The 22122-nt window shown below is 35.9% G+C and overlaps 2 protein-coding genes across 6 annotated transcripts; one reads left to right on the forward strand and one right to left on the reverse strand.

Moving 5' to 3' along the window:
• The first annotated feature begins 5712 nt into the window (after positions 1 to 5712).
• Positions 5713 to 16365, forward strand: LOC104117077 (putative E3 ubiquitin-protein ligase RING1a). 2 transcript variants are annotated; one of them, XM_009628058.4, is made up of 11 exons: positions 5713 to 6217; positions 6361 to 6400; positions 9938 to 9974; positions 10058 to 10130; positions 13190 to 13271; positions 13374 to 13494; positions 13675 to 13716; positions 14491 to 15024; positions 15172 to 15279; positions 15637 to 15822; positions 15928 to 16365. In XM_009628058.4, exons 1-11 carry the CDS (start codon positions 5953 to 5955, stop codon positions 15964 to 15966), a joined length of 1527 nt encoding a protein of 508 aa, XP_009626353.1. In that variant the 5' UTR covers positions 5713 to 5952; the 3' UTR covers positions 15967 to 16365. The 2 variants fall into 2 exon arrangements, with proteins under 2 accessions (XP_009626353.1, XP_009626354.1); XM_009628059.4 differs by lacking the exon at positions 10058 to 10130 and having other exon boundaries at positions 5714 to 6217; positions 9938 to 9996.
• Positions 16366 to 16386: 21 nt separating this feature from the next.
• Positions 16387 to 21732, reverse strand: LOC104117076 (protein TPX2-like). 4 transcript variants are annotated; one of them, XM_070181403.1, is made up of 20 exons: positions 21249 to 21732; positions 20432 to 20522; positions 20214 to 20313; positions 20083 to 20113; positions 19817 to 19976; positions 19595 to 19691; positions 19403 to 19504; positions 19194 to 19307; positions 18945 to 19097; positions 18788 to 18850; positions 18634 to 18711; positions 18385 to 18540; positions 18151 to 18285; positions 17969 to 18046; positions 17761 to 17880; positions 17513 to 17679; positions 17308 to 17416; positions 17171 to 17230; positions 17000 to 17094; positions 16387 to 16864 (listed from the first exon to the last, which is right to left on the reverse strand). In XM_070181403.1, the coding sequence occupies exons 1-20, from the start codon at positions 21403 to 21405 to the stop codon at positions 16741 to 16743; spliced, it is 2190 nt and encodes a 729-aa protein (XP_070037504.1). In that variant the 5' UTR covers positions 21406 to 21732; the 3' UTR covers positions 16387 to 16740. The 4 variants fall into 4 exon arrangements, with proteins under 4 accessions (XP_070037504.1, XP_009626351.1, XP_033517416.1 ...); XM_009628056.4 differs by having other exon boundaries at positions 20190 to 20313; XM_033661525.2 differs by having other exon boundaries at positions 20190 to 20313; positions 21273 to 21731.
• Between the last annotated feature and the right edge of the window lie 390 nt (positions 21733 to 22122).

A 22122-nucleotide genomic window follows, 5' to 3' on the forward strand; every position in this document is an offset into this window, starting at 1 on the left:
AGCAGGCGTTTATTGATACAAATGGAGATAGTGAAGTGTGCAATCCGAAACATGTCACTGCAAAGTATATTCAGGGGTATGTCTTGGATGCCAATGATCCATGGCACACTGTTGAGCACGTCTTAATGCTAATTAATATTGCGGAACAATGGCATTGGATAATGGCTGTGATGTCCTTCAAGGATATGTGCATATATGTGTATGACTCTATGCGTGATGGAGCTGCTCATCAAGCCAAAGTTCATAACACAATGCGCAAGTATTCTGTGTTGCTGCCTCATTTTTTCGTGCACACACGTTTCTATTTAAACAAAAAAAAATATCAATTGGCGCACTGGTGTCTACAAATCAAAGGACTTGATTACCTCTTTTGATGTAAAACTGGTTGAAGGACTGCCTCAACAAGTCGAAGCGTATGAATTTTTTTCAACACAATCTGCTTGTTTTTAGATTCTGCAGTTTGATAATTGTTGTTATTTTTATTTTTGTAGTGATTGCAGCATCATTTTTCGAGCATTTAATTGAGGGCAAGACGCCTCCTAAAAAATTCAATTTCTATGCACACCGGCGCAGATTTGGTGCTCTCTTGTGGGATTATGCTAGAAAGAAGATGGAACTGAACGCGCAAAGTAATGATGAGATTATTGGTCGACAGAATAAGCCGCGAAAGCGGAAAAAGTAGTTACTTTTGTCTTTGTTGTAGGATGAACTCAATAATTTTGTTTTGTATTGTGTTCTGTTATGTTGTCATTGTTGTAAGACAGATCAGATTTGTTTATGTTTGAATTTTATGAATACTTTTAAGATTTGTACGGCAAATGAGATGTCTGCTCTGTTATAAAGGTTTAATGTGTTTCAGCACAATATTGAAGTGTTGCAGTTTAGTTTATTTTGGTGTTTTCTCCCTTGATTTTGTGTTGTGAATTCAAGATATGAAAAATATACGGTAGTTTGTGATACAATCTCTTTTAGATACATGCATGATATACATATGATACATATATGATACATATGTGATACACACATAATACATACATGATACAGTCATTTTGGATTACTGCACAGTTAGTTTCTTCACAATGAGTTCTGCAGTTTGTTTGGTTTCGAAATATGTATTGATGAAGCCACACTCTTATATTTCTAAAACTATTTGCATAGTTTTCTAGCTGCTACGATTGTTTTCCATTAGTTAGTTTTGTTATTACACAAATACAGATATGAGTAAGAGCTGATACACAGAGATACATAGGTGATACACAAATGATACAAATATGATACATAGCTGATACAACTTCTTTTTTAATCAAACAGAAGTATAATTTAAAAAATACATTTACAACATGATTTTAAATGATAGATAAAATATTTATTTATATCTAAAATTCAAATGACATTCTGCATTGATACAGTTCTTGATATATTGGATTCTTCTAAATCTTTGTGATATTCAGTAAAGTAAATAACAAGTAATTCTAAGTGTGAGCACCTAATTTTAAAAGGAGGTGTGACACTAAGTTTGACATATTTCATCCTCTCTTTGGATTATTTATACAAGTTTTCTTGTTGTGACCTTGTTCTCCATACTGTCCACATGAAATAGACTTTTTTCATTCCCTTTCAGATATTGGCTTGCACCTCCCCTTCCTTGGCCTTCCTATTGATTTAGTCATATCTGGTGGTAAGATTTTCATCTAAAACTTATGCAGGAATTTTCCATGTGCTTTCATCAGGAACCAGATAAATTGGAATTTCATAGGTCTTCAATAGGTACTTGCTGGTATAGTACGCCGAGCAATACTCAATGTGATCAATGTATTTATATTTTAATACTGCCCAAGCATGTGCACATGGCAGCTCATCCAACTGAAACCTTCTACAGTTGCAAGTTCGATCGTTTAGGAACACCATTCTCTGCTTACCCTTGTCAAGTACTGAATATAAGTAACTCGTCGAGGGGGTCACCTACAAAATTTATCAACTATCATTAGTGGTGACAAAGCAGATGTCCTCAAAAAATATATACTGGAGAGCCTACAAGATTCAAATAGCTTAATATCATGTCAAACCAATCAATATTCAGCAGTGGGGTAGGCATAGATACTACATTAAATTGAAAGCCTTATATACATCCTGGTAGTCACCTAAAAGTTGAACAATTTGCTTACATAATGACTAATTTCTTGCATGCCTCAGAAGAAACAGAGAATAGAGGTAGACGAACCAGCTTTGAAAAGAAACAGAAAACCTGAAGCCTTGGGTAACCGGGACAAGACCCTCAATTAATTGAACACTATAATATTGCTTTTGTGCAAACAATGAATATTAGAAAATATTAGCTTTAATCAATTTGGTCTCCCTGTGTCGTGCAGGTGGACACTAGTTTAACAGAATCACATAAAGGGTTCAAGATATAACAGATCCATGAATTCGACATGATTACACATTATATGCACAAGTATCTATAGATTTTAGTCATACCTTCATCCGATGTGACAATTTGAGATTGTCCATCATCATTGTATCATAATTTTTTCCCAAGATCAGTAAATGACTCTATTGTATTCTTTTGGTTTGTAACGTTCCATCGTCCGATCAATTATATACTCCAGCAAAGGTAGTACTGTGAGTTCCCTAGCAGCGTTGAGCACTGCATTGATCGACTTCGCAATGTTTGAAGTCATTGTCAATGTTCTGTTGACAGTGGAATGTGCTTTGGACCATCTTTCATACCCAACGTTGATTAAGTAATCTTTGACCCTCTTATCAATTCTTTCTACCTATGCCATGTGGTAATCAAACTTCTCAACTGTGTATGCTTTCGCCATAGCAAAGAATATGTCTTTGAGCTGCAAATGGTTCTCTTGTAATTGTTTTTACATTATTCCATAAATGCCATATGCAGACACAGTGAGGTACTTGTGGATACAATGTTGTCGTTGCATTTTTAATGCCTTCATGCATGTTCGAGACTATGCACATTCCCTTACTTTCCCTAAATGCATCCTTGAACCTCGCGAAAAATACTCCCAGGAAGCATAATTCTCTGAAGCTACAAGCAACAACTTATTTTTTGCATAATTATGCTTCTAACATCAACTACGATATACATTGAGATACATAATTATACAGTAAATATTTTGATACCTGCTTTCACTTGATCTATGTACCCTAAATTGAAATTTTTCCTTTATTGCCAAGTACTTCATGACTTTGACTATCGTAGCCTTGTCTTTATAAATTTGACCTTCTTCTACATCTATGTGTTGAAGGTCAGTTATTATTGTATTTTCATCAGATTCTGTATCCTGCCAGCCTCCTCCATTCCCAAACTCAATCATATTAATTGTATAGCCATTGTATCTTTCCTGTATAACTGAGCTTTGTGCACACTCTGAGGTAATCACAACAGAATTTGAATTGTACCAGATCATATCCATATCCTTTTCACTCAATATTATATAAAGGGGATACATTGTAAATTTCGAGCTTTTTTTCAACTCAAGATATACACATACACCCACATTATTATGTATTACTATTGGTGGAGAACCGTTTTGGACAATGTATTTGATTTCAATAACATTCAATGAAGTATCTATCATAAATTATTTCGAAATCACGTCTATAAAATCTTCAAAACTTATATTTGGAGTAACTATTACAACATCGGCATTGTAATCTACAAAAATATTGTCAACATTCCATCGGCCACCATACTGAATAAAAATTGGTAAATTTACCATTGAAGTAGCTGAAATTAGGTCAAAACTCACTAATTCCTTGATTGATTTTGATTGTAGTTCGTAGTTCCTTCATCAAAGCTGTATCTACAGAGAAATCGCGAAAGGAAATTGTTGTTTCTACAGTGAAATTGATCGATTTTTGAATGAAATTTGGAGCTCCTTTTGAGAATTTTTTGGGAGAGAATGCCGTGATTTATAGAATGTAGGTCTCTGTGAAATCGATACGCTTGAAAAACAGGGAAGGAATGAAGGTCTTTAGCGTGATTCTCGGATGGAAGAATCCTTCTTTGCGTGTATCTCTAATTTTCGGCTACTTTTGGTAAGTGTCTAATTTTGGGCTAGAGGTTGGTAAGTTTGAGTTTTGGCTATTTCTGTACTTTTTTCAAAACAAAAAAGGTAAAAATAGCATGGGCTAGCAAGTTTTCGGACTGATAATTGAAAAATAGCCAGCGTTTGCAAAGTCATTAAAAAATAGCCACTATTTTGCTGCAACACGGACCGGTCCAGCATAATATACTGGAGATTGGTGCACCTGTGTATGAACTTCCAGCATATTATGCCGGAACTCCAACACGCGAAAAGTTCCAGCATAATATACTGGAGATTGGAGCACCTGTGTATGAACTTCCAGCATATTATGCTGGACCGATATATTATACTGGAACTCCAGTATATTATGTTAGAATATTTTCTGGATTTTGAACAGTGTTTTCGTTCAGATTTATCTTTACATGAAAAGTGGCTAAATTTCGATTAATTTTAAAAATGTAGCTATTTTTCAATTACAACTTATAAATCTGACTATTTTTAAATTTCTCCCCCAAAATGGTGGGAAGTCAGTAATGCACTTTTATATTATATGGTGTCCTCCGGATGTATTGTAAGAAGTTTAAAAAAAGAGTATGATCACGAGCTCTTAACTCTTTGAGTTGTAAGTTTAATTTGTACTCCTAATATACAATGCCCAGTATCCTATTCCTTTAATTATATAACCATGGACTATTGGTTGGTACAAACTATTTATGTTGCAATCGTTAAATTGCTCCGAAGTCCGAACAATGGTTAATTTACAACTATTTATTTTTTGTATTTATTTTCGTAGACTAAATTGATCTTGTCATAGCATTAAGAGAAAAAACAGAGGAAAGAGCACAGAAAAAGTGATGCCTTCTCATGCAATTTTATAGTCAAATTAGTTGACGAAATTGTACAAGAGTATATTACTGATCCATGCAAATTGCAATTATGCAACATTTGAAACTCCAGTATATCAAAAGGTCTATTCAAAGATTTCTGAAGTTCTTACATATTGGGGATATATATGATGACGCACTTGAATTTTAAAGTAATACTTCTAACTACTATATGCATGCCCACAAGATGAAACTATTTCGATTTCACGATTTGTAAAAGCATTGTAAGGAATAGTAAGAGGTGAATTTAAGATTTTAAGTAATTAGGTATAAGTTCATAACACTATATTAATTCATTATCTCTTTGCTATAAGAAATGTGAAAATAGTGAATGTGCTTATTCCTATTTGAGATCTTTCCATCCATTTATGATAAAATTTTACAATTCTATACATAATTGACACATGATCTTAATTAGTAAATACATCAATCATTAATAAAAATTATAATCTTCTCGTGTGAATGCAGTATGTATCTAAACGTTGTCGTTTCAAGTTAACTAAAAAGAACAAAAACAAGAGCGACATCTTATCTCCACTGTCCAGCTGTTTAACACGTATAATATATTCTCTTTTCGAAAAACGTTATAATTACATTCAACATTATTCAAAACATACAAAAAAATAGATTTTCAGCATCTGCCCTCCATAAAAAAAAAAAGAACTGAAAAATAAATAATAAATAATTAAAAAGAAAAAGGAAGAAGTAGTGTACAAAGTTGCAAAGTTGTAAGAACATGTATATGTGAAAAAGAGAGAGAATATATAGTCCTAAAAAGGAAAAGAAAAGGCAGCTGAAAATCTCTCATACCCCAGTCCACTCTTCTCTTCTCTTCTCCTCTTCTTCAGACCCCCTTTCTCTCTCTTTTTGCTACAAAGTGAAAAATTTATGCTTTCATTCAATTTAACACTCTGCTTTATCTTCTCCCAATTTCAAACACCCAATAAAGCCAACACATTCTGAAACTTATAACCAAGCGGTGGCCAACAAATTTTCAATAACAAAAAAAAAAAAAAATGCCAGCCCAGAAACGCTATTTGTCGAATTATCAAGATGACAATAACAACAACGAAGACGATGATGAGAACTCCCCCCAGCATCAGCACAGCCGGCGGAAACAATCCCGACGTGTTGCCGGCGAACAAACACGAGCTAATATGGAAGAGCAACAAGTAGATGAGCAGGATGAAGAGGAAGATGACCAAGCCCAAGCCCAAGCCCAAGATAATGATGATGAGGATGATGATGATCAAGAGGAAATTAATCAATCGTCTGAAGATGGTTACGTATCTAAATTCCAAATCTGTGTTTAACATTGCCTTTTTTTACTGTTATGAATGCGTGTTCTTTTACCGTGCATTAATGTTTTTCGTTATTCTGCTTTTGTTGTTTAATGATTTGTTTGGCTTGATTTTATGTTGCAGATTCTGAGGGAAGTGGCACTGACCCTGAAGCCTTTGATGAGTAATTCTCTGCATGTTTAATTTTGTGTTGCCTTTTACTTTTAAACTTATTTGATTGTGATTTTATACTTTAATTTTGGCTAAGTTTCTAATGCATTTGTGCTGCTTGATTTAATGCGCAAGACATTGCTGCATGCCGTTCATTAGTTTATTATCTTGACTTCTAAAAGAAGACTTTTTCTATAAGTAGAGTACTGATTGTGAATTTGGAAATGCTATTGGGGTATTGCTTTTTAGCTGCAAAGAATCCATCTTTATAGCTTAATCACACTTATGTCTTACCTTTTTTTTCCCTTACATTTCTTGAAGCTCTACTTTTACATTTACTTGTATTCTCAATCTTTAGGTATCTGGACCTTGCCCCAAGTATAAGAATTCGAGTTAAAGCAGTAATTTTGTTCAAATGAACGTCTTTCAAATTTGAAAACGACTGTAAAGATTTACAGTATGTTTATAAGGATGTAATCATGTAGTGTCGTGCATGCATGTCAGCAAGCTCATGCATGTATTTTTGTCAAGCTATTGTGCTTCACTGTCCTTGAGTGGTATCTAAGCCTATGATAGATGACCTTATCAGCCGAACCAATGCAATCTTGATTGTCCATTGGGTATCTTCTCTATTGCTTGAGCCAGAAGATGCTATAATTCTTCTTTCAGTGGCCTTTTATTTAGACGTTTGACCCTGTCACTGGTCTTTGTAGACGTTTCCATTTCATGGAGCATGGTAATGGTCTTGGTTGTGTCATTTTAGGAAGAGATTCGTCGCAGCTTGACTTTTCAAAATCTGATGTGTGAAATTAGGTTTTTAACTTCAGCAAAAGACAACTGCCGGGACGTCCTGAAGAGTCTGGAGAATTGTTTTTTGAAAACTTTTGACCTTTCACTTGTTCTAGCAGGCCATTGCTGCTCATAATTTTGTGTTTATCCACAATTATTCAATTTGAACTTACCTACAATTTCATGTAAATATCATAGACATTAAAGTAGTCACCTTTTTCTGACTTTAGTTTGCCAGATTTAGTTGTTTGAAGGCCATTCAAGATGGGTTTTTTAATGATTATGTTTGCTTTTTAATCAGTGTTTTAAAAGGCGTGGGCGTAAGGCGAGGCGTTTTACATATGCCTTAGCGAAGCTTAAGCTTCGAGGCACGGGGCGTAAGCCCCATAGGTATTTAATTTTTAATATTTTATAAAATAATATAATTACAGTAAATATTTATAAAAAGGTAAAATTACATAAAAAATTGAAGAAAACTATAAATATGTGAAATATATATATAGATGTGCTCCATCCCCACAAAAAACTAGTCAAAACAATCTATCATACGCTACTTAGAAGCACAAGTAACTTGAGTCGAAAAGAATAAAATTTTCTACATGGAGGAACAAAAAGGATGACTAACCTGCAATTTGAACTTTGAACTTACTGCTATGAAGGAGAATGTAGTTCTCTTTGTATTTGTAAAAATAATTGAATATTCGTTGCTTTTAGGAGATATTAGCAGACTAGCGGACAAGATAAAGAATTGGGAAAGACCATGAATTAGGGCTTCAATCAATAAAAAAGGTCTTTACTTTTAAATTTAATACATTTCAGTTTCTTTTTAAAACTTTTGAGTAATTAACAAGCTGACTTTTGAGAATTTGGGTATTATATGAAGGACTTATTCAACAAATTTTGTTTTAATTTGAAAAAGTCTCTTGGGCTTACGCCTCACTAAAAAAACGCGCCTCAAACCCCCGGGCGTACGCCCCGAATTGCTAGGCGTACGCCTCTTGAGACTTTCGCCCCACACCATCGCCTCGGGGCGTTTTTGGTGCGCGGCGCCCCAGGGCTCGCCCCGAAAACGCCTTTTAAAACACTGCTTTTAATTAACGTAGTGCTTCATATTGGTCCCCTTGAGGGACATGTCACTTTTAACCTTTATCTAGACAAGAAGGTTAGACACTCAATTTGCCAGACGACCGAATGGTCATTTTCCGATTATATCTGTATTTGGACATGCAAGGTTTAAATTTCGCCCATACAAAGACACTACTTCTATTGAACGTGCAGGGAATACTTTTGCCTTACTGTAAGAATTGTGAGTATGAATTATATAATGCTCAATTATATAATTGTTCACAAAATATATTGTCAGGTTCTGCTATCATCGTGTTAACAACCAAATAAGTTATCTGTACTATATGTGTGGAAGATATTTTATTGTTGAGTATATATGTCGTTTAGTGACAGGAATAGTTGTCTCAACATCTTTGAACTGGAATTGGAATTCACAGAAGTATGATACTTCTGTGAGATATTGATGTATTTATAATATGTATTACTGGATGAATGGAAACTCTTTTTTCAATTTTCAGGATTTGCTAGGCTTGTTAGATTTCATAGAGATGTAATGTGATCAAGTCTAGTTTTTTGTGTTTGCTGCAGTATTCCCTTGATACTGCTATAAAATCTTACCTTATCCAAAGAAAAAAAGTCTCATACTTATGCAGTGAAAGTTACTAGTTCAAGGTTCCTTCGATTTTCACAATGAAATACTTAACTTGTTAACTTTTGTCATGTTTACTTTTTTTTTTGGTCATGTTTACTTAGTAATGAAAATGTAGTTATGCTAGAGGATTACCAGTATAGAGGAAACACACCATTTTCTTGTAAACATGTCCTGTGAGTGTTTTCTATTTGGTCCATGGTTAAAGCAGCATCACCTTTTTTGGCCCTTGACACTCTAGAGGATCCCTTTAAGAAATATTTTGTGCAAAAGGAATAAAAGAAGTAGCTTTTGGAAATCTTTTAGCTCAACAAAACCTTTTCTACATTTAGTAAGAAGTATATTTAAAGAACTCCCAACTTCTTGGTTTCATGCTGTTGTCTTTGAGGTGTGGGAGACTATTGGATTTCATCATTCATTTTGCCTTCCTCTCAAATCTGACCTCAAATATTGGTCATGAATTTTCTATAAACCTGAATCGCCTATTTCAGTTCTTCGGTCTTTTACTTTAGTAATCTTCAGGATCAGTAGTTTAGCTGGTTGTGAAACTGATAATGGGTGGCTAAGGATTTTGCTTGACCCTGGGTTCTTCCGGTGGAAATTCCATTTTTTCTACGATTTTCAATTGCCGGATTAAAATGGATACATCTGAAAGGGAAAAGGAAAAGCTTCTGCTGGGTACACATTTCTCAATTCAAGATGGGCCAATAACATATCCAGATTATGCTGGCATTATTTTTCACCAATATAAAGTCAATACTTCTGTTGAACATACAGGGAATACGCCTTGTAAGACTTGTGAGTATGAATTACATAAAACTCAAATAGGTTGTCCTTTTGCATGCTGAATTGAAAGTTAAACTGTACAAATTGTAATCAGTCTTCTCCAGAATATAGAACCTTATTTATCTCACTGATTATCAAGAGATTCTAAACGGCATCTTTAATGTATTGTCTTCTTGGTAGAATGATCTGCATGATGCAGCATTTCCGTTTTCTGGTTATTTAATGTGGTTTTATAACTTTATAATCTTTGCCTGTCTGCAGATTGATCGCTGTGTCACGATCTGAGATTCGCACCAATGTACAATGTCCTATATGCTTAGGTACTCTCTATTATTTTATTTTGTCATATTTGAATATTTACAGCTTCGAGTTTTTTGCTAGGATTTCGACGAGAGAAGTTTTTTCGCACAATTATTTCAAGTTCGTAAAGATGTAGAATGTTCAATATGTCTAGGTATATTTGCTTTCACATCATTCTATGTTTTTTTATGTTCTATATTTTGGTTATCCAGTCCAAAAAGCTTTATGATATTTGTGAATTTTACCCCTTTTTATATAACTGTGGTGTCCGGGCCCGCTTCAGTGCACCTCGATGGTACCGTGTACCTCCCACCAGCACAAGTACTGGGTGACTTTGCCTAGTAAAGCTTAGGCAGATGGGAAGAAATTACCTTGTGTTTTTTGTCTCTGTTAAAATTTGAACCCTGGTTTCCAAGGTTTGCACCCACTCCATTGATCACTAGGTGCAAATGCCATAGTTGGGATTTGAACATGTGATCTAATGCAACTTTTGAACCCCCTTTACCACCACTAAAATATTCCGTATTTTATCATTTGACTTTGCTCTTCACACATAAGTTTGTTTTTCAGAAGTTTGCTCCTCAAGATATCACTTTGTTCGTTTTCTTGCATCCCTAGACTTCAGTGGATAATTCAAGATTATGGGAAAAAGCTGATATTTCCCCAAAGTTAAAAGTTGAAAAGACATATCAGGTGTGAATTTTCCATATCTTGTGCGAACTAAACTCTCCAGCCACCATGACAAGTCTTTGATAACTCTTGTCTAAATCACAAACATATACAATTCTTTTTTTGGACAAGACAACCATATCAAATTGTTATTCACTTGTTATACTTCAAGTATATGCATATTTGTTTTTCTAAAAATGTGTACAGTTCTATACCCTTGGCAAACCAATTACACTGTTGTATGGCCAATATTTGCATCTTGTCACTTTGGTGCACTTCTGAAGCTTTTGGAAGTTTGACTATTTCTGTGGTATTAATGGCTGCACTTGGTTGCACAATAAATTATCAGGAAGGCTTACTGTTGCTGGTCCTCTTTTCAAGAAAACTATGCTTGTTTGTAGATCTAAGATGCTTCTACCTATTCCTTCAATTCTATTAATGTTTTTAAGATGTATTCTCATGTAATTACTATTATCATTTTATCATCGAAAACAGTCTCTCTCTGCTCTAGAATTGTAGATGTTGCTACTGCTTCCACTTCTACACAATTTCATTAAGAAATACAAGTTCAAGTATAAAGGTCACCTATGTGTTTTCAGAAAACAAATGCCACCATTGAAGTTGATTGTTTCAATTGGGATCTTTGCCATATCACTAGTGCTGGGATCGATCCAGGACTAGTGAAACACCATCATTTAGTTGAAGGCCTGTCTATCTGCATGTAATTCTTAGAACTGTCAGTTTAAAAAGAAATGGCAAATATCTGAGTTATAAAATATTATAGGTAGTTGATGAAACTTGACAGGCATTGGGATATTTCTAATTGTATGGTGATGCAACAAATGACATCTAAGCACTGGGAAGAAAAGGGATCAAAAGAAGACATCTTGAAACTTTTCGTGTTATAATATTTACCAGGCTAGTCATGTTAGTTGGGCAATTTTTGTCACAGGCTAGAATTGTGCTAATCATTCACATTTGATCCTCACGATTCTTGTTCTAGTTATTCTCAAATATCCAGTAAGATACAAGCATGAACATTCTTGGATGAAATGTGTATTCGATTATACTTTGTTGAGAATGTCTTCAAGATGCTTAAGGTAAATTATGTGTGTTTGGCACCTGATTGAATTTAGAAGTGATCAGAATCATCTATGGGCTTACAGTAGTGATGTCAGGATTTTCTTTCTTTTGGTTGTCCGCGAGTAAAGAAAGTATCAATAGTGATACTGTACAATTTGGTGTGGTACAAGCTTAAGCTTGTGCTGGTGGCTCCCAAAGCCGTTTCTGCAACTGGCCGTGTAATCAAGGCAAAGTTAAGGATCACCAAAAACGTCACTCTGGAGATGATACCCTCGTTAGATGTGAATGTATATACAAGGTGGAGTGAAAACTTGTTAGAGACTTGAAAGCTGTAGCTTCTATTTCCTTGTAATGAATAAGCAACTTCCGCCACATGGCTGCTATCCCAATAACTTGATATTTGGTTATAATCGTACTCCCTCCACTCTCTTTCATTTCCCATTTCCTAGCGTCGAACCTGGCAATGGCACCTGGGCATTGTGTGCTTTTGCTGAGACGAATGGAGTATGCCATTTTGTAAAACTGCCACAAATCTATAATCTCTTTCCTTTTCTGGGAAGTTTCTCAAGATGTCAGAGAGTTTAACTTCAGTTTACTGTGACAAAGGGAATACTTGAAAAGACTGATAATTTTACTTCTCTGAAGGGCGTGTAAAATATGAGGAAGTTCTGCTACATTAAAAACAAATCCAGGCTCTTCTCCCAAAAAGAATTCCTTCATTTTCCGTTTAGAGCTTTGACAAGGGAACTTCTCAATATGATCTTCTATCCTTTCTCCCCTGAGTTTTATCATGGTAACTTGTGCAATTGTCTTCCACCACAGTTCTAACTTCTACATAGGAGGGATAAACTCTTAAGTGTGTTTTCTTGTGCCTGATATTATCATAAAGTTGAACACTACTTGACTATTCAGCTGGTTCACCTGAGAAATCTCATTTTCTTATCCTTTCTATGTTTCCAGCTTCAGCATCATCTTGAACTTTCCTGGATTGACTCGTTATCAGCAGTATCTTCAAAAATAACTTCTTTGTTTTTCCTCCTCAAGCAGCAATTGTTAGTGTTTCATGTTTTCTGCAAAATATTGGAAAAGCATAAGTACCAAATACCTTCATAGGAAAAGGAAAACTAACAAACACAGCTTCATATGTTTACTTTCTTTTTTTTCCCCATCAATATTTGCTGGTTACTCTTTGGACTTAGGTAACTTTACGAACAACTAAAATGACGATAATCTTCTCAATTAACCACGTTGTATTCCTGCTCTTACCTTTTCCTAAATACTATGAAGAGCCAATTGTTTCCAGTTCTGGCTTAGTCTCTATGGTGCTCTACATCAATCAATCACAGCTGACTGAAGTTCCACTGCTTAATACTATATTTGATTACTAATTTGCTATGTGTTGATTGAAGACCACAAAGTCCATTAGTTTTTTTACCATTGGGTGTCCGCCTGCATGCACAGGTATTATCAAGAGAACTCGGGTTGTGATGGGATGCCAACACCGTTTTTGCAGAGAATGCATAGATAAATCAATGAGACTGGGGTATGCAATGCAATAAATCAGATTTGTGATTCAACTAGTCATTAGAAGCCAAGAACTACCTGATGACTATTGTGGATTTTACTTGTAATCGCCCTTTTACAGGAATAATGAATGCCCTGCATGCCGCATACATTGTGCTAGCCGACGGTCATTGAGAGATGATCCTGGATTTGATACCTTAATTGAGGCAATATATCCAGATGTTGAGAAGTACGAAGAGGAGGTATGCCCTTAATTAATATTTTGCAACTTAATGAATCCTCTCCCCTGCCTTCAAAATGAAAATAAAAAAGAAGGGGCATTATGTGAAAAAGAAGAAATACAAGACCACTAGAGGCCTCTATTCCTTTCCTCTTCCTTTAGATGAAGCTTGTTTGCTAGTTTGTGCATTATCTTTTTTCAGGAGCTTGTCTTTCTTGAAGAGGAACGTGCACTCAATGAGCAGGTCAGTTAAAGAAGTGTCTGAAATCCTCATTCTTGAATAGACATGCATATGTTACACTTATCATGTTAGTAGTTCTTGTTTTTTTGTGTATCCTCTTCTCTTTACAGTGAGGATAATATATTATATATATATATATATATATATATATATATGTGTGTGTCAACGTTGTTACTGGAATAGAACATACATATAAAGGTGATCTATGCATAGTCATTACAGGTCCATGCATGTTGAAAATAGTTATGAAATAATAGAACTGAATCTGTTGATGATATTTTCTTTGAAATGTTATAGATTCTGTTTTTTCCCCCTTATAAGTGAGATCTAAAAGATGTCATGCTGTAAAAAACTCTTATTTTGGAAACTGAGAAGGCTACTACGTCCAAATCACATGCTGTGTTCTTAGAAAATGAAGATCTCAATGTGTCCGTCTAAGCTCGATATCTCACTCCAAGTGTCCTATTGACACACTTGTTATTCCAACTTTTAAAAGGTTATGTTCTCCTTTTATTTGAGAATCTGAGAATGAAATGAAAGACTTTTTTACCATTGTTTGCGAAACACGTGTTTTTAGGTGTGATAAAATATGCCTATCCATTAGTCCAATTTACTTTCATGATTTACCTAGTAGATTATACTTTTACCGTGCACATAAGCTGTTTAACTAAAATGGTATAGAGCTATATTTATTCTTGCTTTCTGATTGACACTTCACTATATGTTTCGGGGGCTAGACATATAGACCTGATACATGCCTTGTGTTTTATTGGACAGATTCAAGCATCCATTGCCCAAATTTCTCAACGTCAATCTGAAGCACTAATTAAGAGGCGCAAAGTTGGTAAAGACATAGCTGCTTCCTCTGCACAAAGAACACCTCGCAACTATCACAATGCTTATTCGAGAAGAAGAAGAAACAGTCAGGGGGCTGAACCTGAGCGATCTGATCCAAATGAGAGTGAAAATGATGATCATGACAGGAACAAAGATTCACCCGCCAAGGATGAGCGTGGAACACAAACCAAGTTCAGGAAGCGCCGGAGGCGCAAAGGAGCTCCGGCCACCCCGACTTCTCCTTCAGCTGCAAGTCCAGACGGTGGACACATTGAAACCGCAGCAGAACTACCCAGAGAAACAGTAGGCAGTTCTCCTGGACCTGCATTGAAGCCTGAAACACTTACTTGGGGAAGAGGTGGTGCTCGAAGTCACAGTCGACACGGCAGTGCCAGCAGTAGCAGAAATGCTCGTAACACTCGAATATCTAAGTTGATTGATTATCTTGAAAGTGTCCGAACAAATGATGGTGAGGTATTATAAGATTCTCTGCATCCTTGTTCATCTGTCTCAAGAATGATATTGTCCTAGCTTCTCTTATAACATCTCAAATGAGCATGAGCTATGTCTGGTTCTTTCTCAATGGTCACTTGTCCATAATTCACTGTTCTTATTTTGCAGTTAAATATCCATCTTGAGCTTATTCCATTGGACAAACAAACAACACCAAGTCTGAAAAAGCCCCATCTCTGCTGCAGGCCAAGTACATCAGTTGAACACCTCTATGAAGTAAGAATTCCTTTCCACCATACTGTATTAAGAAGAAAAAAAATTCCTTTCCAGTATCCTTGTCAAAAATAGATATGAAACATAATCATTTGGAATCCTTAGTGACCTAAAACATGGAATTCTCTATATTAGCTGCAAGACAAATTCAAACTTTTTGGGCTGCATTATCTTATTCCTGATCATAATTATAGGCACGTCTGATTCAGCTATAATGTCTCAATGCTGATGATACATGTTTGTTGTTCTATGGTTATGCCTAAATATTTTCAGAAAGATTTTGCTTCCATAGTACTTGCAGGCCGTTTATTTTTCCGTTTTCCCTCAATGACAATTTTGGTGATGATATTCTGAGTGCAGTTTGTTGCTCAGGAGACAAAATCACAAGCAAAAGATGTTGAATTACTGGCAATAAAGGACAATACCACTGTTAACCATTCAACCTTAATGGATGCATCAAATATGCTAGCCCGAGTTGTCAGGGGGTCCGATGTTACTCTGCAAAGCTTGGAAAGGCGAGAAACTTGCCCATTAAATAAGAATCTGGTGAGTTGGAAATACAAATGAGGAATCAAGTCCAATTGTTTTGTCTTATAAACTTCATGTTTCCATTAGTGTCCCATTTGAACAATCCTTTCTCTGTTGTTTCAGATCCTTGCTTACGTGCAAAAGAATTCAGCCGATATGTGAGTTCCTTGAGTCGGCTTTGTAGAAAGGATTGTGCAGAGGAGAAAAGAAGATCGTCTGTTCATTGGAGAACATGTGGAACCTATATTTAGGAATTTCTTTTAGTTTTCCCTGAACAGCAATAGTCTGCTAGTTTCCAATTAATTCTGCAGAATATAATCTTTCTTGTATAATAAATTCTGTGTTTTGTTTCCTTTTTCCTTTTACACAAAATTTTTGGTTTGTTCACTGACAAGCATTGAGATTATGTTTGATCTCCTTATAGAGCGACGGTAATTTATTATAAGGAGATCCCGACTTGATATAATCTTCAATGCTTTTTCCATCTTCCCATTTTTTCCAAGTGTAATTCAAAACGCTATACAAGAAATATTTATTCAACGAGATTCCGACTTGATATTATCTTCATGAACACCACCACAATTCACAGAAACAGACACTAATAGATTATACATTGGTTTTACTACTCTTACTTCCTGCTTCCTCCTCTTTCTTATTTGATATATTAATACCAAACAAAAGAAAGAAAAGGGAAAAAAGCCTATTGTTAATATATATAAACTATTTGGTTTGTATATTCAGTTCTCAAAAGAAAGGGCACATCTTTTACAGACAAACACATTATCGGTTCCAGCCATTTGGTAGCATTGTCCCTCGTATGCCCATGGGGTTCAAGGATTCTTGAACAATTCATCCCCAGTTTTGAATCACTTAAACATTTTCAACCTCACTGGGGACCATCTTTCTCTTTCATTGTCTTCCTAAGAATTTACTAGTTCACCTCATCTTGGAGGCAGCACTAGAAACTGCTGCTGCATAGGGACACGCCATTTTTCTCCTTTCTTGCCTCTTAATTATCAGCAGCTTGGGTGATCTTGGTTTTGTCACTGCTCTGGAAGACCTGTGAATAGACGTGCAAAAAAAAAAAGGTTCAGTAGTTGTTCCAATTTGTAAAAGAGGAAAAAAGAACATGGTAGAATTTTTTTTTTTTAAAAAAAAAACATGAATAAAGGTCTTGCAGCAGGATTTTACATACTTCTGTGGGAGGAAAGGATGATCAAATTTAGGCACAGGTCTTGCATGAGGCACCAAAGTTTTCCGTAATTGTTTCAGGGCCTTCTCCTCCTCCATCTAACCAAATTCAAGTAAAAATTAGTCTAAGCACATCGTTATAGTAGCTCTAAATAACACCAAGAATATGCAATACCAGTCTAGCAGCTTCTGCCTCCTCCCTATATTTTTGATACATTAGTTCTTTCTCCTTGATCTGCAAACCAACTTATAACATGAGTGCTATAGGCTTAGTTCCCCGAGAAAGTTACATGCAAATGTAAAATGTGTTACCTTCTTATCAAACTCAGCTCTACCAACAGCACGGTGATCTACATGTAGATTAAATCCCTCAACTTGAGTTAGTGGTTTACGTTCTTTCTCAGGAACTGGAATTGGATCCCTACACAATTTAAAGGGTGGGAAAGCATTATTCATCTTTCAGATTCACTAGGAAAATAGATAGTAGATAAAAGATTCATTCTTTGAGGTCTCTTACTCGATCAAGACTGGTTGCGCTCTAAAAGTCCTCATCTTTGCTTCTTCCTTTTCCAATCTTTGCCGTTCTTCTAATTCCCTCTGCATCTCCCTTTCATGCCTGAGCAGACTCTCCAGTTGGAAAGGTTCTGGTTTTGTACAATGCTTAGGTTCTGGTTTTGGTGGAATCTGGCAATAAAACATAAGAAATTGAGTGCACATAAAGTCTTCCCACAAAATGGATATTACAATAGTTGGTGTTTTACATACCACAGGGTAGTCAGTTGTGTAAGGATATGGAATTGCTTTGGGAACTCTAGACCTCTCTTCCTCAATCTGTTTCTGTAGAAGTTCAGTGAACAGTTTCCTCTCCTTCTCTGCTCCTCTTTCCTGGATGCAAGAAAAAGCCAAGCCATGAGGAGCTATGTCATTTAGATAAGAAGAAACAAAAACAAGAACATAAAGAAAAACTGCATACCTCTGTATAGAGATGAAAAGGATTTGGTTTGGTGTTTCTGGGTATAGTCTGTTCATTTGGTTCAGAATTTAGAGAAAGCTGAAAATTTGGGAAAGTACTGTGAGAAAATGTTAAAGTAGAAGGGGCCTAAAGGTATTTCTAACAATAGAAGTATAGTACGAAGGATGATATTCTGATGGAACCTTGTCAAAGAGATCAGCAACGTTAGCAGGAGGTGGAGGAATCCTTTCATCTGTGGCAAAATGAAATTCTTGAGGCACCGTCACCTGCTTCTTCGTGTTGCAGAACATTCCTAAGTCTCCTTTACTTTCAAAGATCTACAATTTGAAAAAAGTCAGCAACACAAACCAATTTTGACAATTAGTAGTAATAATTAATAGTAGTCCAGAAGTAAGAAGCTGTTGGGGTTGTGTTACCTTTTTATTCAAAGGCCTAGCCTTGAACTTCGGAATTTTTTCAAGTTCTTCTTTTTCCAGTTCTTCAGAGCTTTTAATCTGTAGGGGGCGTGCTCTAAGTGACGTTTGCAGAACAGGTGATTTAGGAGCTGTAAGATGTGGCTTCCATTTATGACTCTGTGGTGAAAAAGTTTGAATTTGTCAGTACGAGAGCAAGTAGTTCTCCTACTATTCTGTGTATTTACAGGAACCACTCTGTAAGTTAGTAACCTGAGTAGATTCCATCGATAAGATTGAAGATGTTTCCACATTCTGATTGGCCCTAGCCATCGTTTCCAAATGAAATTCCTGCAGAAGTGTATAGCAAATATTAGCTGAATTTTCTTGAATTACTCTTAGCTCTTTAATAAACCAGGTACCATACCTTAAATTCTGGAAGTTGTGGTGTGCTTTTAGGTAACGGTGGTAGAGTTGGAGCTTCAAAGAGCTGTTCCCAAATGTACACAAAAGAAGAAGATGAGATAAGATCAATAGGAAATATTCAGAAAGGTAGAGGTAAAACTATCTATAGCATGAAGTACCTTTTTGTTCAATGGGCGAGCCTTAAACTTGGGAATTTTGGCCATCATTTCTTCCTCAAGCTCAGCTGAACTCTTGACTGTAGTTGGACGGACACGTTGTGCTGTCTCAAATTCTGGTTCTTTAGGCGCAGTCAATGTAAGTTTAGGCTTCCTCTGCATCAATCATCCTTGGTAATGAGTATGATACTTTAAAAGAGATCTAAAGGGAAAAAGGAACTGGTCGATATCAAGTAAGGCTTCAGTGGTTACATGCGGAGTGGAACTACTTATGCACGGCAGTGACATCTCCCTTGTGCTGGAGTGAAACTTCTTCATCATTTCTGCTGTGGAAATAAATGGTGGTACTGGTTCTCGGGCATACATCTTAGACAGTATGAAATCTAAGTCAGATTCTGAATATTCCAATAATAATCATATATTCATCAATGGATGATAAAGAACATGTTGTCAATGAATACCTTTCGATCCTCTTTACGAGAAATGGCCACAGAAGAGAAGGTGGCGCAACTAGCTCCATGCCGTGTTTTGTGCGGCAAATTTTGCGGTTTGACATTCAGAATCTATCAATTCAGGAGAACAAGGTTGCTTAAGGTCGGATAAATAAGCTTGAAATATTCTTCATTCTCCAGTGAACATAAAGGATATACTACCTGTCTGGCTTTTCCACTATCTAGTTTTTGTCTCTTTACAGCTTGATTTTCTTGACCAAAGTTAGGTGTTCCAACAGCAGTTCTCAAAATTGCTTGCCTGTGCAGCACATGAGGTTCATCGACTCTCTCTCAGACCATAATAACTTAGGGAGAGCGGGAAGGGGAAGAACAAGGATAGGATAAAATCGAAGTACCAAGAAACTACTATAGCACATCACTTACTTTCTCATGCTGGCAGGAATAGTGCTCTTCACATGTGACAATTGAGGTGTAGTTTTAGACTTCAGTGCTGAAGGATTTCTAAGCATGCTTGCAATCTTTTTAGCTGTCTTCTGCTTGTTGGAATCAGTCTTCCTAGGTTGCTTGCCTGGGGTGCAAATTTCTGTACAAGAAGGTTATGATCAAATGCCTTAGCAGCTGAAATTGTCCACAGAATGGGAAAAAAACTAAAGCGACAACTCAAAAAGCCAAACTAAAGTATAACTAACCTTGACTAGTTGGCTGTTTCTCAACAGATTCCTGTTAGATTATAAAAGATACAATCAGATACAGAGGCTGAAATTGGAAATGTTCACCATAGGATATGCAAACCTACCACATTGGGAAGACTGCCATTAACCTCTTCCTTAACCTCAGAAGACAAAACCTCAGCTGCAGGCCTGTTCTCCTTTGGTGTCTCCTCTTCCAAAATCTTAGAAGATGTAACCTCCGCTGCAGGTCTGTTTCAGACAGAACCATCAGTGCATTGAAAAGTGTAAGAACATGATGGTTAAATGACAGTAAAATGAATTGGCATTATATAATCTGAATCATAAGTTCCTTTTGTACTATAAAGACCTTGAATTACTCTGCAACTCCTCGCCTTCAGTAAAATCACATGGGATCTCAAGTTGTACTGATCTACTGGCCTTGATTCTTGGCATACAAGCTGCAAAATTCAACGAATAGGTAAACAAACATCAACTTCCATTTCAAATTGGTATCCTCATGATAGAACTGTGCTCATTACCAATCTACATCCAATGTATATACAATGACACAACACATCTAATAGTATTGCGGGATCTATAAAAGGGAATCAAATTGGGGGAATTGAATTGCCAAAAAAAAGGCCAGCTTGAAGGTTAGGCATTCCTAAAAATGACCTTGAAATAATGCCCTAAAGGCAAAATGTTTCACAGTCAGTCTCAATTTTGTTCTGCACCAGGGATGGATGCATTAAGTCCATATTTATCAATAATTTCAAGGTTGACCCCAAATAGTTTGGGACTGAGGCCTAATTGATTAATGAATTGTTATTACAAGCATATCTTGTTCTGCACCAGGGATGCATTAGGTCCATATTTATCAATAATTTCAAGGCTGACCCCAACTAGTTTGGGACTGAGGCCTAATGGATTAATGAATTGTTATTACAAGCATATCTATCTGCTCTTTAGTTCACTGTATTCAGTGATTAAATCTAGTTTCCAAAAATATCAAAAGTTTAAACTAAAGTGATATACAGGTATGAAATGGAACTGGAAAAAACACTACTCCGACTTGTAAAGTAACTAAAATAAAGAATTAAGACTTAGTAAATTAAACAACCTACACAAAAATCCAACAAACAATACCCTAAGTTTTTTAGGAAACTGAAAGAAGTAAAACATACGAGAAGGGGCGTAGCTGATTGTACTTTCAAACCAAAGCTCAGCCTTGCGCATGTCCTCCTCCGTTTCTCCATTGATGAAATCATAGAAGCGCGGTGCCGAGAACTCATAAATTTCGTCAATTATAAAGAAATTTGGATCGTCTTTTGTATCCGCCATTTTTCCGCGCCTGTGAATTTTGAGGAATGTGAAAGAAACAAAAAGAAGAACAGTATTCTCTGTCTAGTTTTGATGTTCTGGAAATAGAAAATTTGCCTTCTCTGCGAGTGAAGAGTATTAACAACGGTCGAATTTCTATTGAAAAATATGATCTTGTTGACCGTTACTACAACGGCTATAAACCATGTGACCAACTCCATGGAAGGAACGCTGTCGTTTTGGGTTCATGATATGAACAGATGCTAAACTTTTTTTCTTTTTCATTTGCAGATGCTAAGTTAGCAAAATTAAACGGAAATAATCTCCATTTTCGACCTTTTACTTTTTTTCTGTTTGTCTGACAGTTCCTAGAATATTCTTTTGCAACCATTAGTCATAAATTGAAGTATACATGTAATAACCTTTACAATTGACTTATACTAAATCTGTTTCTATTATGATTTGTTGCGATATTCCGAGTTTAACTAATATCTATCATGGTTTTATTTTCTTATACTATCAGGTTACATTTATTAGGTTTTTTTTTTTTTTTTAAAGTTGCAAATTTCACATTTTATGAAATTGTAATATCTTTTGGGTGACATGCAGTGTAAAAAATACTTTACGTTGACAGTTGGAAGACTAGAAACTCACATTTTGATTATATTTTGCACTCTAATTACTGGACTTTGATCGTGTTTGGGCTTAAATGCAAGTGTTTGTACTTACTACGTGATG

Source organism: Nicotiana tomentosiformis, chromosome 7 (assembly GCF_000390325.3).
Source record: "Nicotiana tomentosiformis chromosome 7, ASM39032v3, whole genome shotgun sequence".
NCBI classification, from domain to species: domain Eukaryota; kingdom Viridiplantae; phylum Streptophyta; class Magnoliopsida; order Solanales; family Solanaceae; genus Nicotiana; species Nicotiana tomentosiformis.

What these genes read in the sequence shown, in the direction of transcription:
- LOC104117076 (XM_009628056.4), bottom strand. Translation starts at nt 21,405, where the DNA reads ATGGCGGATACAAAAGACGATCCAAATTTCTTTATAATTGACGAAATT. An exon ending in ATAGTGGAAAAGCCAGACAG is followed by an intron (nt 19,505 to 19,594) that starts GTAGTATATCCT and finishes CTGAATTGATAG; the next exon opens with ATTCTGAATGTCAAACCGCA. An exon ending in AGGCAGAAGCTGCTAGACTG is followed by an intron (nt 17,095 to 17,170) that starts GTATTGCATATT and finishes GAATTTGGTTAG; the next exon opens with ATGGAGGAGGAGAAGGCCCT.
- LOC104117077 (XM_009628058.4), top strand. Translation starts at nt 5,953, where the DNA reads ATGCCAGCCCAGAAACGCTATTTGTCGAATTATCAAGATGACAATAAC. An exon ending in TAATCAATCGTCTGAAGATG is followed by an intron (nt 6,218 to 6,360) that starts GTTACGTATCTA and finishes TTTATGTTGCAG; the next exon opens with ATTCTGAGGGAAGTGGCACT. An exon ending in GCCCATTAAATAAGAATCTG is followed by an intron (nt 15,823 to 15,927) that starts GTGAGTTGGAAA and finishes CTGTTGTTTCAG; the next exon opens with ATCCTTGCTTACGTGCAAAA.